Raw genomic sequence first — 16423 nt, 5'->3', positions numbered from 1 at the left:
GGCAGCCAGCACAGAGCCCAACGCAGGGCTCGATATTTTCTTTTGAGTTTTAAGAGTTCTTTGTATATTTTGGATACAGGTTCTTTATCAGATGTGTCTTTGGCAGATGTTTTCTCCGAGTCTGACTTCTTATTTGATTCCCGAGTCTCACTTTCACAGAAGTTTTTAATTTTAACGAAGTTTAGCTATTCAGATTCTTTCTTTTCATGGCTTTTGCCTTTGGTGTGATATCTTAATAGTCCTCACCACAGCCAAGGTCATCACATTTTCTCCTGTTTTATCTTCTAGATATCTAGATATTTTCTAGAGTTTTATGTATTACGTTTTGGTCTGTGATTACTTTTAATTTTTGTTAAGGCCTGTGCTGTATCTAGATTCAGTTTTTTTTACATGTGGATGTTGAGTTGTTCAGCATCATTTGTGGATTACTTTTGGATTTTTAAATGTTAAACCAGCCTTGCATTACTAGAATAAACCCCACTTGGTCATGGTGTATTATCTCTTTTATGTATTGCCTGGTTTGATTTGGTAAGTTTTTGTTGATGATTTTTGTGTCTATATTCATGAGTGACTTTGCTATATAGTTTTCCTTTCTTGTACTGTCTTTTATCTGGTTTTGATATCAGAGTAATGTTGACTTTATTAGACGAGTTGAGATGTATTTCCTCCCTTATTTTCTGAAAGAGTTTGTATAGAAATGATAGAATTTCTTTAAATGTTTGATAGAATTCACCAGGAAGCCACATCTGCATAGAATCTTAGGCAGGTCCAGGTTATTTAGGTATTTGTATCGTATCAGTATGGAAATCTGTGTTTCAGAGAACCAGCTCTTTGTTTTATTGATATTTTCTACTGTTTGTTTTATATCTCATTGATTTCCAGTGTTAATTTTATCATTTGCTTCTTTCTGCTTTGGTTTTCATGTTCTCTTCCTGTTCTGATTTCAGATATTTTTTCTTGTCTGATAGAAATATTTGAGGGTTTTGTTTAGCTCACTGTTAAAAACACTCCTTAGATATGTTGTACTTTTATTATCATTTAGATCAAATTATTTTCTGAATATTTTTACTTGACATGGAATTCTAGGCTTTAACAATATTTTTTCCCTTCATCATTATTGCTTTATGGATTTAATGTCTAATAGTCCTTCATTTCCTTCTTAGTCCTTTATTTTCTTTGATTGGTTTCAAGAACTTTTCCTTTTAAGGGTTCATCTGTGAGATTTTCTATGATTGATGTTTATCCTACTTTGGTTTGATTTTTGTTTGTTTTTCCTATTAAATAGTTTTCCTCTCTATACCCATTTTTCACGCTTTTGAAAAGTGAAAGAAAATGCATAATTTATTTAACAGAGTAAATCTAATGTGAGCAATAAAATAATTAAAATGGACTGTTTTCTGAGATGGGACGTAATTTTTTCTTTTTTCTTTTTTCTTTTTTTTGGCTGTAATTTTCCTGGTAATGATACTTGCTGTATTTCTTATTTTTGTTTCCTAAATAAAACCATTTTGGAATTACAACAACATACACTAATCGTCCTAGGATGATTCTAGGATCTCATCTTTTGCAAACAAACGGCAGCCTCTCATGATCTGGTTTGGGGGCTGATGGGCAGTGTGTTACCTCTGAAGTTTCTAGTTTAAAAAGGGCTGCAGTTAAGGGCGCCTGGGTGGCTAAATTGGTTAAGCATCTGACCTCAGGTCAGGTCACGATCTCACGGTTTGTGAGCCTGAGCTCTGCATCAGGTTCTGTGCTCCGAGCCTGGAACCTGCTTCAGATTCTGTGTCTCCCTTTGGCTCGCTGCCCCTCCTCCACTCATGCTCTCTTTCTCTCTCAAAAATAAGCAAACATTAAAAAAGAAAATAAATAAAAATGGGCTGCAATTAAGCAGGTTCTATGGGCTTCTTGGTAAAATATTGAAGTAGTTCACACTCTTCTTAATATGTATATTATACACTAGGAATTTTTAGGAAGTTTAACCTTAATTAAGTTCCTGAGCATTCTGAATGTTTTTAAGGTGTTTCTTATGAAAAATATTTGTCCAGATTGATAGGTTGTATGATTGGAAAAAGAGCCCTGACTCTGATGTGGCTGCTACTTTAAAGAAGCAGAAAAAGAATACAAAAGATGAGTTTGAGGAGCGAGCAAAGGCTATTATTGTGGAATTTGCACAGCAGGTAAGAAAACTTCCTCTTCTTAATGAAGAGCCTGTATTATAGAATATTTTTCCTTTTGTTATATTGTCCTTATAATAAGGCCAGCATTTTCACTAATACTGGTTCTGTTCCCCTATCAATGGCAAGCAGTGATCTCCATTCTTTTCATTTATCACTTTTTCTTTTTAAATTAGAAAGCTGATATTTCAAAGATCTGTCTTTGTAAAGTCTGAATGTTTAAATTTTAAAAATAAAGTTGACTGGGAAAGCAACTACTTTTCTGTGATATAACTAATACCTACAAGTTATACAGGATCTTGAGTGTTTTTGAGGAGTTTCAGAAAGATGAGCCATTTGCTTATCAATTGTCTAGTCAGTCATGCTGTTCTGGATACTTATGTCCAGTTTGGCCTTTTGGATGATTTTGCTTTTTATGTCTCTAGGGTTTGAATGCAGCTTTGTTTTATGAGAACAAGGATCCCCGTACTTTTGTGTCCTTGGTACCTACCTCTGCACATACTGGTGATGGTATGGGAAGTTTGATCTACCTTCTTGTCGAGTTAACTCAGACCATGTTGAGCAAGAGACTTGCACATTGTGAGGAGCTGAGAGCACAGGTTATGGAGGTAATGATCAGCTTTTCAGTTTATTTTCCCTTTTGTTTTTAACATTGAGGTCTTGGGTGGGGATGATTCCTACTTGTAGATTCAGTCAATATAGTGCAGCAGCATACATTCACTCCCTTTGCAATTATGTCTCCTAGGTTAAGGCTCTCCCAGGAATGGGCACCACAATAGATGTGATACTGATCAATGGGCGTTTGAAGGAAGGAGATACAATTATCGTTCCTGGAGTAGAAGGACCCATTGTAACTCAGATTCGAGGCCTCCTGTTACCTCCTCCTATGAAGGAATTACGGGTGAAGGTAAGCCTGGGTGGTAAGTGTTGACACATGGGGACATGTACAGTGTGTATAAGTTCTGCTGAGGTCACTTCTTCACTTCGAGAGTTGGTTGGCTTAATATGCCCTCACTCCTCATCTTATTTTAAATGTCTTCATATAGGAAGGATCATCCGTCAGAGTGGAGATGTGTGCAGTATCTTACTTGCCACCTAAGCTTTCCATGAAAACTGAAGTATATTATTTTGGTTCTAAACTGATAAGTAGTTTCTTATTAACATTTTTTATTGTGAAATAAAACATAAATACAGAAAATTACACAAAGCATAGAAGACAAGTTTAACAAATTTTTAGGAAGCAAAGAATCAGAACATTGTTGACATCCCGGAAGCCTGTGTGCTTCTTACTGATGTTAGCTCCCCGCCCCACATTTCTAAAAATTAACTGCTTCCATTTTTATGATAGTAATTAACATGCTTTAAAAAAAATAATACCTGAGGGGCGCCAGGGTGGCTTAGTCGGTTAAGCGTTCGACTTTCGCTTAGGTCATGATCTCGCGGTTTGCGGGTTCGAGCCCCGCGTCGGGCTCTGTGCTGACTGCCAGCTCAGAGCCTGGAGCCTGTTTCAGTCTGTGACTCCCTCTCTCTCTGACCCTCCCCTGCTCATGCTGTCTCTCTCTCTCTCCTAGAAATAAATAAAAAAACATAAAAAAAAAAAAATAATAATACCTGAGTGTGCACTTCTCAAAAATCTGTATGGACTTTATATACTTAGAGTCATTTTCCATTCCTTTTTATCTGGCTTCTTTTGGTCAAAAAGTACTTTTCTTTTAAGATTAATACATATTGTTGCACATAGTGGTTGTGTAGTATTCTACTGAATGAATATATCATGGTTTATGTGATCTCCTATCGATGGAAAGTGTAGGCTATCTGCAGTTTTAAAATTTTTGTTATTACTAGCACTGTCGTTGCTACGAATGTTCTTGTATTATCTCTTGGTGTAGTTGCACAGGTTTCTCCAGGGTATATGCCTGGGAGTGAATTGCTGAGTCCTCACTTAATGCTTAGCTCCACTTTTACTGGATAAGGCCACATTGTTGTCCACAGTGAGTCTAACAAGTTATACTTTCAACTGCAGTGTATTAGAATTTTCATTATGTCACATCTTGTCAGCTCTTTGATGCTGTCAGATTTAAAAAATTTTCCCATCTGGTGGCACATTGTCGTTTCATGTGGTACTTGCCTGATTGAAATATGGTTGGCTATTATTTTGTATGTTTATTAGCTATTTAAATCACTCCTTTGTGAAATGTCCCTGTGTTCCAGCATTGTCTGTCTTTGTTACATGGTCATGGGTATCGTCTACGTAGGACACTAGTCTCTTAGTGGCCTGTATGTATTGCAGCATCTTCTACTCTGTGACTTGTCTTTTTACCTTTTCTGTGGAATCTTACAAAACAGAAGTGTTTAATTTTGATCTTGATATCAATCTTTTATGTGTATTGCTTTTTATGTCTACTTTAAGAAAAATTTCCCTACACCAAAGTCATGAAAATACTCTCTCTCACATCATCTCCTGCTGTGAACCACTTTGAAATAAATGTGGTAACAACTGTTTTGATCTCTGTAGAACCAGTATGAAAAGCATAAAGAAGTAGAAGCAGCTCAGGGGGTGAAGATTCTTGGAAAAGACCTAGAGAAGACATTGGCTGGTTTACCCCTCCTGGTGGCTTACAAAGAAGATGAAATCCCAGTTCTTAAAGTAAGTTACCTTTTTTTTTCCCCCCTTAAACTCCAAGAGTTCTGCTGGTGTATCAGCAGGGCACATGCTGGTAATGATTAATGAAGTGGGCACCTGTGTCTCTGTGGTGAAGCCTTACCTGGTGGCTCATAGCAAACAGTTGATGCTTTTAGATTACTTCAGTTGGCACCGCCCTGTGAGTGAGCGTAAGTAATATTATATAGACTAGAGTTTTAAGATACACATTTATTTAAATTAAAAATGACACAAAAGCTAGAAGCCGTTCATGTTTTTAGAGATCAGAATATGCAAGGGTGCCCGGGTGGCTCATTCGGTTGAGCATCCAGTTCTGGATTTGGGGTCATGATCTTGCGGTTCACAAGTTTGAGTCCTCCGTTGGGCTTTACTCTGACAGTGCAGAGCCTGCTTGGTAGTGTCTCTCTCTCTCTCTCTCTCTCTCTCTGCCCCTCCCTCAAAAATAAATAAACTTTAGATAACAGAGTATGCAAACAGAACTCAGAAAATCTTGAAGTCCTTTTAAAGCTTGTCTGCCTGTCTGAAGGAGCAGATGTCCATTGAAGTCCAGCATAGTTCTACAAAGTCATACTCACTTGCCAGAGAGAAGATGGCACTGTTCCGAGCACATGGCTCATCTAGTATGCTGAGATCACTGTTACTCTTCAGGAGCACCAGGTCACCACCATCAAGGAATGGGCCACCTTAGGGCCAGTGAGAACAGGGCAGGCATCCCTCTTTGGCCAGTCCCAACTACATCATGGACCTTTGCATCCTTAATGGCATGGTCATAGCTGTTGTAGTTATTTCTGGGGAAAATGTCTTCATCCCTAAAGGAGCAGTGACTGAGGAAAAGGATTCTGAGGTTAGGGTATTTCAATTGAGGCTTAAGGCAGTCAAGGAGACCCTTTAGGCTAGCACAACACATTACATTTATGTAATGCTTTTTAACTTTGAAAAGACTCATTTCATTCTGCTCACCCATCTACTTTACTTGCCAAGCAGAAGAGAGGTTAAATAGATCTCAACATTAGTAAATCTAAGACAGATGAAGTGTGGGATACATCTCACTGATACGGGCCCGGATTCCCCTTCATTCCACTACAGGTTCTGCTATGCCTTACTTTTTCTTAGTCTTGCTTTCATATTATCAGGTGAATACTTAATTAAGAAGAGAAATACAGTCTAATTGTAAGCTGCTGCTGATAGAGATGTATTTACAAACTTGTCAAATCTAATTTCTTTTCAAGGATGAGTTGATCCATGAGTTGAAGCAGACGCTAAATGCTATCAAGTTGGAAGAAAAAGGAGTCTATGTCCAGGCATCTACACTGGGATCTTTGGAAGCTCTACTTGAATTTCTGAAAACATCAGAAGTGCCCGTAAGTAATCCTACCTGACTCTCCAGGAGTCCGTGGTAGTCATGGTTTGTAGTGCTGGGTTTTTTGTTTTGTTTTTTTTTTAACCTGACATAGGCCATTAAGCTTAGAAACTCCCTTTCTACAGTATGCAGGAATTAACATTGGTCCAGTCCATAAAAAAGATGTTATGAAGGCTTCAGTGATGTTGGAACATGATCCTCAGTAAGTAATTTCTACTGTGAAGGCTTTCATATTGCCTATTTTCTTCAACCTGTCCTTTGTGACATACTCTTTCACCGAATGATCTTTATTGTGTTTGAACCTTTCAGGTATGCAGTGATTTTGGCCTTTGATGTGAGAATTGAACGGGATGCACAAGAAATGGCTGATAGTTTAGGAGTTAGAATTTTTAGTGCAGAAATTATTTATCATTTATTTGATGCCTTTACGAAATATAGACAAGACTACAAGAAACAGAAACAAGAAGAATTTAAGTAAGTTGGTGATTTTACTTACTTTGGGTTTTTGAATTGCCAAATACAGGTTTCTGCCACTATCTGAAAGCAGAGCATTCCTGCAAAACCTCCTGTAAGCCAAAATGGCATACAGTGAAGAAGCAGTTAACCATTAATTTATATGGAAAGTTTTCTGAGCACTCCCTTCTGATACCTTAGGACACATCTTGATAACCGATAAAACCGAAATGAGATCCAGATGCTCACAGACATCGCTCACAGCCCTGGTGGCATGCTGCTGAGATGTGGAGTGTGGTTCTTGGGAAGAAGTTTGGTGGGGCTACTCTGGGGTGCAAAACAAATGTTAAACTTTTCTCCTTTTCATAAAAGCAAAAATCTTTCTCTCTTGGTTAGGAAAAGCAGGTACTAACGTAGGTCTTTATAAAAGCAAAGTGGTGTCATCTGAACTTTCAAAATGTAGGGGATACCTGTATCATCAGAAACGTGTGTGGACAGTGGAAGCATGGCATTTGCTCATCTAGAAGGGGCTGCATCCTGAAATTATGTGTTATAAACCATAAATTCTGCCCATCTGAGGCATTCTAGCAGTGTTAACCGATCCTCTGTGTAGCCTTTTATTTTTTAATTTTTAAATTGGCAGGACTGGGTCTCATTAATTGACTAGGCAGTTGCTAAAATTACCTTGCTGGAGTTCCTTATCTGGGATTACATGGGAAGGAAGGAACAAAATTAGAACATAGGAGGTGCAGAAATGAAATGAGGCAAGGTGTTCCATGGGAGGAGAGCTTGTTCCTCCGACCTCATAGCTTGCCCTCTGTAGGTGGCATTGCTGCAGGTGATTGAGGACTCAGAGGTGACCTTGACCACGTTCCCTCTTGTAGCTCATGGGAGACAGGCAGTGAACCCACAAGAAGTAGGGTGAAGTACTGAAAAGCAGAACAGAGCAGGGAAGGCCTAAATCAGGAGGAAGAGCCATGACAAGCAGTGTGGTTGGGACAGCTTTCCTCCATAGGGTTTCCTGTTCAGAGCTCTGAAGGGAACGATCTGAGCCTCCGGGTCCAAGCAGAAGTTGTCTGCAGAAGGGCAGCTACATCGAATCTGACAGAGAACGGGAGATGAGGTCAGAGAATTTGTGGGACTGCGTAGGCCCTGCGGAGGATTGTAGGGAGGCAGTGAGGAGTCTTGTCAGGCTCCCAGTATGCCAGGTAAGACCTGAGGATGGCTCAGACCACAGGGAGTGATGGCTCAATTTGGGGCACACTTTTAAAGTGAACTGCCAGGTGAGTACTGGGATTTAGACTGGGATATGTTCCCTTAAAATTAAAAAGACTACTAGCTGTACACTGTGAAAGCACTTGAAGCTCATGCATGATAGTGGCCTTTTGGATCACCTGATTTGGGAACACGGTGGAGAGGTGGCTGGTTTGATGCCTGTGTGGTCCCCAGAGCCGACTGCCCATGTGCCTGACCATGGGTCCTGTCGAGGTTCTCCACTCCCATCTAAATTTTGGGGCAGGGACTTTGCGTGCCCCTGTGATGCAGCCTCTTCAAGACTTGGGAAGTGACAGCACGGAGGGGGGGAGGGGGAAGAGGATGGCAAGGGGATGATGCACCCAGGACGCGAGATGGACGGTAATGGACACCACCAAGGTCCTTCTGGAGCGACCTTCCTGCTCTTCTGGCACCACCTGGGAGTGTTGCTTTTATCCGACAGAGGAAGCCTCATATTCATATTTGTTTTTTAGGTTTAAGTTGAGATTTCGGTCAGCTTCAAAAATCTTTTTGTTTTTTTTCTTTTAGGCACATAGCAGTATTTCCCTGCAAGATGAAAATCCTACCCCAGTATATTTTTAATTCTCGAGACCCAATAGTGATGGGAGTGACTGTGGAAGCAGGTCAGGTGAAACAGGGGACACCTATGTGCGTCCCTAGCAAAAATGTAAGTTCTCGTTCAAATCATGTGTGGTCTCTCAAAAGCAGTAAAATGGGGAGGCCAGGGGTGGTGACGGCAAGCAGAAGAGCTTATCACCTTCTGTGATTTATCCCTCAACTACAAGTGTTCCTTAGTTAGTGTTAATTCTTAGCACCAGGTATCTCGGGTGCTTCAGCAAATGAAAGTTGCAAGGTGCTTTAACTCACTGCCCTTTTGAAAATTTTTTGAAGTTTCAAGCCTGGAGGAAAATAAAAAACAGAGTAATAAACAGCCACATTTCTTTCCCCTACATTAGCATCATACCTAAGAAAAATTAAGAATAACTCAATAATGTCCTGTAATTTATAGTCCTCATTCACATTTCACCAGTTGTCCTGAGTGCCTTTTTTCATTATTGAGAGAGAGTGCATGTGCCTTGCATGTGCATGAGTCAGGGAGGGGCGGAGGGAGAGAATCCCAAGCGGTCTCCTTCCATCCGCACAGAGCCCAGCGCGGGGCTCTATCTCATAAACCATGCAGTCATGGCTTGAGCTGAAATCAAGAATCAACCACTTGACTGAACGAGCCCCCCAGGTGCCCTGTCCCAAGTGTCTTTAATAATGCCATCTGCTGACCTCCAGGATTCCTTCAAGGTGCACTGCATTTATTACGGGTTTTAGTTTCACTAGAAACAGCCCCCCATCCTTTCGGAGAGCCCAGTTCTTTTGCAGATCATTTCTCGACTTGGATTTGTCGGTTTTTTCCTCTTCAGACGAAGTTACAGTCACTAGAGCAGATACTGCATGCACAGATGCTCCCGTGTGCCCCGAGCCTCACAACACAGGTTTCCTTACAGTGGCAATGCCACCTTCATTTACTGAGTAAAGTGCTTTGGCTGAGGATGGCCATTAGGAGCACGTCTTTCTGTCTTTTTGATTATTAAGTAATCTCTGGGGCGCTTTGGGTACCTGTGAAGAGCGTGTTTCAACAACCTTTACTCCTACAGATTTAGTAGTTGGTTTGTAAAACTTTGATCCCCCCACCACTTCTGTAAAGAACGTTTCTCTCCCCTGAGCTTTACAGTATCTTCTACACAATTCACTTTTTTAAAAATTTGGTGTTCTAATCCATTACCAATATTTTTGATACCCCCATTTGTCCATTCTGGTCAGTAGGAGGAGCCCATTGGAGGTAGCTACTGCAGACCATTTTCTTCCTTCCTGGAGCAGATGCTCTAGGCTCATCTAGTACTTTCCCTGCCCCAGACCTGGTTCCTTTTGTGGGAGATGGCACTTAGAAGCCATCTGAGCACTAGGACTTGTTGCTTCTAGTTGTTGATTTCATACCAGTTCAGTGGATTGAGGTAGGACATTTATTTGCAGTGATTATCTCCTCTGTGGCTTTGGCCACACCGAACTCTTCACTTAACCACACCACACACTTTCACTTACTCTCCTCTGTCTCAGGTTCCTAAGCAGGCAGCAGAGTGGTGTTCTCCTGAACTATAACTGAGATCAGGGTGCTCAGAATGAAATGCCAAGCTCGAACCTCGGCCTACACGCCCCACAAGATGTATCCTTGGCTGCTGCTCTGCCATAATCCTCTTGCTCACCGTACCGACCACTCCCAACTCATTCCTGATTCAGAAGTTTTAGGCCTGCCATTTCTCTTCTATGGTCATTGTTCTGAGAAAGGGTAGAGCAGAAATACTGAAATCACATTGGATAGATGGGGCAACTTGAAGCATATGAATGATCTCCTTTTGTCTCTACAGCCGTTTTGTGAAGGGCACAGGGGTTGTGGTGGTATCATCCCTAGTTTACCAGTGAAACATACTGCGATGAGGGATGAAGGGTCACAGAGCCAAGGCTCTTAAGCTGGCTCTCCTGCTCCAGCTTTTATTTCAGCTGTCCAGGCTGCAGCGCCTGTGACTGGCATGATTCCTCTGCTTATATAATTGCAGTTCTTATTTTACAGTTTGTTGACATTGGAATAGTAACAAGTATTGAAATAAACCATAAACAAGTGGATGTTGCAAAAAAAGGACAAGAAGTCTGTGTCAAAATAGAACCTATCCCTGGTGAATCTCCCAAAATGTATGGAAGACATTTTGAAGCCACAGACATTCTTGTCAGTAAGGTAAGTGTCTCATAGAGGTGGCCTATTTTAGAGAAAGTGAGCGTCAACTCTTCTCTGGTTACCTTTACACGGTAGCTCTGAGGGCTGGAAGTTTGAACTTTAGAGTCCGACGGGACTGGATCCTCCATCAGGGCATGAGCTCTGTGGCCTTCTCTGTGTTGAGGAAGGGGCCTCCTAACAGACAGTGACTGCTAGGGCTTGCAGAGACTTACTACTCTGAAAGGCAGACAGGTACGGCGTTTGTTATTTTGGCCAAGGTTTCTTTTTAATGAAACCTACTAGCTGGTGTCAGCCTTAGGACGTGTGCTTTTTTTGGGCACGTGGTGGTGGTTGTACTGTTGTTGACCCTGTTTGTGCCTCGGGCTTGCAGATTAGCCGGCAGTCCATCGATGCCCTCAAAGACTGGTTCAGAGATGAGATGCAGAAGAGTGACTGGCAGCTTATTGTGGAGCTGAAGAAAGTATTTGAAATCATCTAATTTTTCCACATGGGGCAGGAATTGGACTAAATGTCATAAATACCACCAAGAAAAACAAGACAAACAAATGGAACGGATATACCTGGACACTGAAGAACTTAAGTTTGGAAGGAAAAAAATAGGTGTATAAAATGTTTTCCATGAGAAACCAAGAAACTTACACTGGTTTGACAGTGGTCGATTACATGTCCCCACAGTTCCAATGTGCCTGTTCACCTGCCCACTCCTTTCCCAACCCTCTACTGGCTGCTGTTTTAAAGTTTGCCCTAACCCAAATTTGGATTTTTATTACCGATCTAAAGCTCTTTCAATTTTATACTGATTAAATCAGTACTGCAGTATTTGATTAACTAAGCTTCTGCAGATTTTGTGATTCTTGGGACTCTTTTGATGTAAGAAATACTTTATTTATGCCTATCTATCTATCTTCCCACAGTGATTTTTTTTCCCCCAGCATTCTTCTGCCATATGCCCTTAGGAATTTTTTAAAACAGAAAATTAGGCACTCTGCTATTTCTTTATCTGCTTTGTGTGAAACCATGGTGTAAAGCCTAGCTGGCTGCTATTTACTGCTTGTATAGTCCTGAGAGTCCACTGTAATCAGCACAATTCTCAACTACCAATAAAGAAAACAGACAGACATCCACCAGTGAGCTCCGTTAGGCTTCCATGCTAGTGTAGCTTCTCTCCATGAGTGAGTCTTCAGCTTTGGTGTACTACCTTGTGTGTACCAGCACATGCTAACGTTAGGGTTTTCTAAGACACACTAGAACCAAGATTGATATATAAAAATTCTATCATGCGTACATTTCCTGATATATCAATCAAGTAGGGAGCTATTTGGGCTTAGTGTTTCTAAGTTGTTACAGAGAGGTGTCATGATTTGTTCTTATCAGTTACTGGATTTTAGAATGTGGGAAGTCCACGTGAAGATCTATTCCTTTACCCATTATAAGAAATCTGTTCGTGTGAGATTATTTCTTCTAACAGATCTCTACTATCTGATGACTTATTTATATAGAGAGAGAGCACAGTGTTAAAGTCAATGTGGGGTGTGTGTTTAAAGAAAATACTCCCGAGTGTTCACTGGCATAGATTTACGAACTATTTTTGAAGTATTACAGCATAGCATAACTATCATAGCATAGAAAAATACTTTATATACATTTGAAAAATCTGTAATTCTTCAATACTACTGAAGTTTCTCTAGGGATGACAGAGGTGGAGACACCACCGCTGAGCCATCTGTGGGACATAATTTTCCCAGGAAAAGCTTAATACTCAATTATGTGTGTGTTCTAATTTAAAATATGTAAATCCCTCCACTTGGAAGAAGTAAAGAAGGTTTTCTTAACATGGTCCTGTGGTCATGCTTGGGGACAAAGTGGTAAGATTATTTAGAAGCTTTACCCGGAACAAGTAGAATCCCAGTCTGGGACCTCTCGGGAATTTCAGAGCTTAGCATGGAGCCTCTAACAGTCCGGCCTGTAGGTTTCTCAGCCTTTAAACACAATAAACAGTTCAGGATTTGCTTCCTAAAGGATTCACAAAAAGGAGCCTGTACAAAATATACATACAGTTCTTTATTAAACAACTGTAAACACTTCACTGTAAAAATCCATAAAACTTTATAAACAAACATTTTGTAAATAGAATCTATGCTACAGTAAAAGAACACAATTATTTACATGCAATACTGACAAATTTGGCACTTATTGAAAAGAAATGTACAAAACACTTGCTTAAAAAGAAATTTAAAATTATAAAAACTCAGAGCATTACTATCATGCACTTTGCAAATACCTCACAAGCACTTATGGCACAGCTAGCGGAGAGCACCAGGCTCCCTGGTAATATTTATGTTACTTTTAATGTGCTTCCATAAGTCTGTTGTAAAACCACCTGAACATTGTCAAGAATAAAGTCAAATGCCATATTCCAAACCGATTCCACCGACTGCTGCATCAACCTAAAGGTGGGTTAAGAGAAAACTTTAAGTAAAAAGACTGACTCCTCCACCCAAGAAATCAGTTTAACATCTCCTTAGGGCTTTAAACATTTTTAGGTAACAATCAACTTTGGCCCAGACCCTAGAACACTTCAAAGTACTTAGTATGGTCTTAAACTATATAAATTGCGAGAGGAACAATCTCCTCTCTCCTGGCAGTTGCTTGGGATTCAAAATAAACATTACCCCCTTTTCACTAACTCTTCAGTTAACTGATTGCCCACATGTGTCAAACTTGCTCTATGCCTCACCTTAAATAAGCTGTGTCAGATGCCCCGTTTTGTCCTTTGGATAAAAATTTTGAATACTTACCTTTTCATATACTTTATGACGAGATCCAGTTTTTCCAAATCTTTTTCCTCTATTAGGTCAGTACAGTATTTCACAACTTGCAGGATGTCTTCCTCCATTGGATCTAGAAGGGAAAAAAACCTCCAGTAAGGAGCAGCCTCTTTGCATGAAGGAGACCTGCATCTCTACAACTACCCTGACTTCTATACATCCAATCAGTGGTCTATAGTACGGAGCTTTTCAAAGTCAGCCCCAGAGAGTCCAAGGTTAGAAGGTGGCGGGTTTTGGCCCACCAGATTTAGAAAAAGGAGTTACATTATAACAGTTGAGTCTGTTCATGTACTAAAATCTTAGAACCACTTCTTCTCAGTCTGTGGCCACCTCATGTCAGTCAAGCCCACCTGAAATGGTAGTTATCCACTCTTTGAGCAAGGTCTTCACATCACTGAATTCGACAGCTCCTGCTAGGTTGGGTGCTGGGGGTCTCACATGGCCAGATGGCTCAGGCTGCAAACCAGAAGGGCCTGGCACACCTGAAGTGGAAGCAGAGAGTTCTCCCTGTTAAGAGAACAAATGACAAACAATGCTATATTTACATAATATCAAGTACATTAAGATCTGATAAATGTCAAAGTTTAAACAGCATGAAAAATATTACCGGAGGTTTCTCAGAAGCAAGACCTTCGTGTTTCAGAAACCCATCGATCAACTTCTGGGGACTCCCAGAGGCCCCTGGCAGAGTTTTCACAGGACTATTAAGCAACTTGTTTTTCAAAGGGCTCTGAATCTTTTTTGGAGAACTGACGGGATTTTTTTTCTTGTTTCGTTTCTTTTCTTTCACTGCTGCTGGTTTTAGCTGATGTAATGGATTCTTTGGCACTAAAGGAGTATTAACATGATATATTCAACAAATTATGTCTGGAGAGTACCATGTGATCTTTTTCTTCCTCTTAAATATAACCGCTGCATGTGTGCACGCACACACACCGACACTGGCCTCTTACCAAGATCGTATTGGAGGCAGTAACTGGATGAAAGCGCAGGCTCTAAGACACACCCCCCCCCCAATCTGTGCCCACTTTCTTTGTGGCACTAAAAAGCTGATCTTTTGGGCACTGCTTATCTATAGAAGGTTAAAAGAAAATCCAACAGTTCAGACATTATTGGAATGCATGTTCAAAACCCTTCATTCAGATTTTCAGGTTTAAACCTATACTCTGATCTGTTAGTCTGAAATAAATTCATTCACTCCTTCATTGTATTCATTTATGAGTGTGAGCAGTACAGGGGGAGAGAATCCTAAGCAGGCTCCATGCTCAGCACAGAGCTCAGCACAGAGCCACTGATGTAGCTCTCGATCCCACACCCCTAACATGACCTGAGCTGAAATCAAGAGTCGGATCCTCAACCGACTGAACCACCCAGGTGCCCCCAGACTACTTTTAAAGTAAAGCTGTTTAAGAAGTTACAGGCACAACTCCAACTAGGACTAGAGCAACACTACCGGCAATCATATACTTGCCCTGCTCCAATACAAAGAGCTCTTAACATGATTAGCAGCTAGACGCTGGCCATTATCTACTACGATAATCATACCCTACCAATGACCTCATTCCTCTCATCTTCAGTTGTGCTGCATGTCCCTTCCCACACTTACCGGATGCAGCAGCCGGCTGTTGGTAAGTGGCATTCTCTCCCTGCCTTTGTCTTTGATCATATGCTGCCTTCAGCTCCTTCTGAAGCTCAGCAGGAAGGGCAGCAAACACCTCAGGGTCCACCTAGTGGAAATGGGAGGGTTCAAAGTCAAACCTGAGTTCATCTCGGTTTTTTCAGAAAACAGATTTTGTTTTCAAATCCTGCTTTTCTGATCTGTATGAATCCTCAATATTAAAGCTCATTAAATCCTCACAAGGTTTTAGAATGAGAATAAGAAAATTCTAAGAACTGACTTTAAGAAAAAACACCCCAAAACCACTGCAGAAACACCAGGGCAAGAAGCAACACTAGAAAATGAGAAGCGGGGTGCCTGGGTGGCTCAGTCAGTTGAGCTTCTGACCCTTGATTTTGGCTCCAGTTGTGAGATCAAGCCCTGTGTTGGGCTCAGTGCTGACAGCACAGGGTCTGCTTGAGATTTGCTCCCTCCCTCAAATGAACTTAAAAAAAAGATGCTCTCCAAAAAGAAACAAACAAACCAGAAGCAAATCTAAGAAAATGGGCTTATGTGCGGTATTTAAAAAAAAAAAACCAGACCACCAAACTTAGATGGTCTCTAGTCTATGACTGTACATCTCCACCTAGCGCTTTTTTTTTTAATGCTTATTTTTGATGGAGTGTGAATGAAGGACGGGCAGAGAAAGTGGGACAGAGGGTCTGAAGTGGGCTTTGCACTGACAGCAGAGAGCCTGACATGGGGCTCAAACTCATGAACTGTGAGATCATGACCTGAGCTGAAGTTGAACTCTTTTTTTTTTTTTTATTTCTAGGAGAGAGAGAGAGACAGCATGAGCAGGTGAGGGTCAGAGAGAGAGGGAGTCACAGACTGAAACAGGCTCCAGGCTCTGAGCTGGCAGTCAGCACAGAGCCCGACGCGGGGCTCGAACCCACGAACCGCGAGATCATGACCTAAGCGAAAGTCGGACGCTTAACCGACTAAGCCACCCAGGCGCCCCATGAACTCTTAACTGACAGAGCTACCCAGGCGCCCTGCCTCTGTGTAGTTATTTAAAATGTGTCCCAGTGGTCTTTCCTGGCTAAGAAAATAGGGACAGAATATGTTTCTTCTGGGTGGAAATTTGAAGTACCTACATACCATATCCTCCTCCTTTGGCTGTCCGTGTCCTTTAGGTGATGTAGAAATGAGCCAGTCCCTTGGGCCCCAATGGATATGGTGTAAGCTACCACAAGTTTAGGATCCAAAGGAAAAGAGGAAATGAGCTGGTATAG

The 16423-nt window shown here is 41.1% G+C and overlaps 2 protein-coding genes across 8 annotated transcripts in view; one reads left to right on the top strand and one right to left on the bottom strand.

Annotated features, from left to right (window-relative positions):
* EIF5B (eukaryotic translation initiation factor 5B) overlaps nucleotides 1-12539 on the top strand; it is a 91054-nt gene extending 78515 nt beyond the window's left edge. For both annotated transcript variants that reach the window (XM_039217990.1, XM_039217989.1), the window contains exons 15-24: nucleotides 2046-2177; nucleotides 2600-2782; nucleotides 2920-3081; nucleotides 4690-4821; nucleotides 6066-6197; nucleotides 6322-6398; nucleotides 6506-6670; nucleotides 8453-8591; nucleotides 10542-10703; nucleotides 11074-12539. In XM_039217990.1, coding sequence (XP_039073921.1) covers nucleotides 2046-2177; nucleotides 2600-2782; nucleotides 2920-3081; nucleotides 4690-4821; nucleotides 6066-6197; nucleotides 6322-6398; nucleotides 6506-6670; nucleotides 8453-8591; nucleotides 10542-10703; nucleotides 11074-11181 — 1392 coding nt within the window. In that variant the 3' untranslated portion in view covers nucleotides 11182-12539. The remainder of the gene's footprint in view (nucleotides 1-2045; nucleotides 2178-2599; nucleotides 2783-2919; nucleotides 3082-4689; nucleotides 4822-6065; nucleotides 6198-6321; nucleotides 6399-6505; nucleotides 6671-8452; nucleotides 8592-10541; nucleotides 10704-11073) is intronic.
* A 207-nt stretch (nucleotides 12540-12746) lies between these two features.
* The window catches only part of REV1 (REV1 DNA directed polymerase), a 94729-nt gene continuing 91052 nt past the window's right edge, over nucleotides 12747-16423 (bottom strand). For all 6 annotated transcript variants that reach the window (XM_039217983.1, XM_039217984.1, XM_039217985.1 and 3 more), the window contains 5 exons: nucleotides 15138-15258; nucleotides 14139-14359; nucleotides 13882-14038; nucleotides 13502-13604; nucleotides 12747-13150 (listed from right to left, as the gene is read on the bottom strand). In XM_039217983.1, coding sequence (XP_039073914.1) covers nucleotides 13039-13150; nucleotides 13502-13604; nucleotides 13882-14038; nucleotides 14139-14359; nucleotides 15138-15258 — 714 coding nt within the window. In that variant the 3' untranslated portion in view covers nucleotides 12747-13038. The remainder of the gene's footprint in view (nucleotides 13151-13501; nucleotides 13605-13881; nucleotides 14039-14138; nucleotides 14360-15137; nucleotides 15259-16423) is intronic.

This window comes from Hyaena hyaena, unplaced genomic scaffold (genome assembly GCF_003009895.1).
Source record: "Hyaena hyaena isolate Hyena2069 unplaced genomic scaffold, ASM300989v1 scaffold_731, whole genome shotgun sequence".
NCBI lineage: Eukaryota > Metazoa > Chordata > Mammalia > Carnivora > Hyaenidae > Hyaena > Hyaena hyaena.
This window is presented reverse-complemented; position numbering and strand designations above follow the sequence as displayed.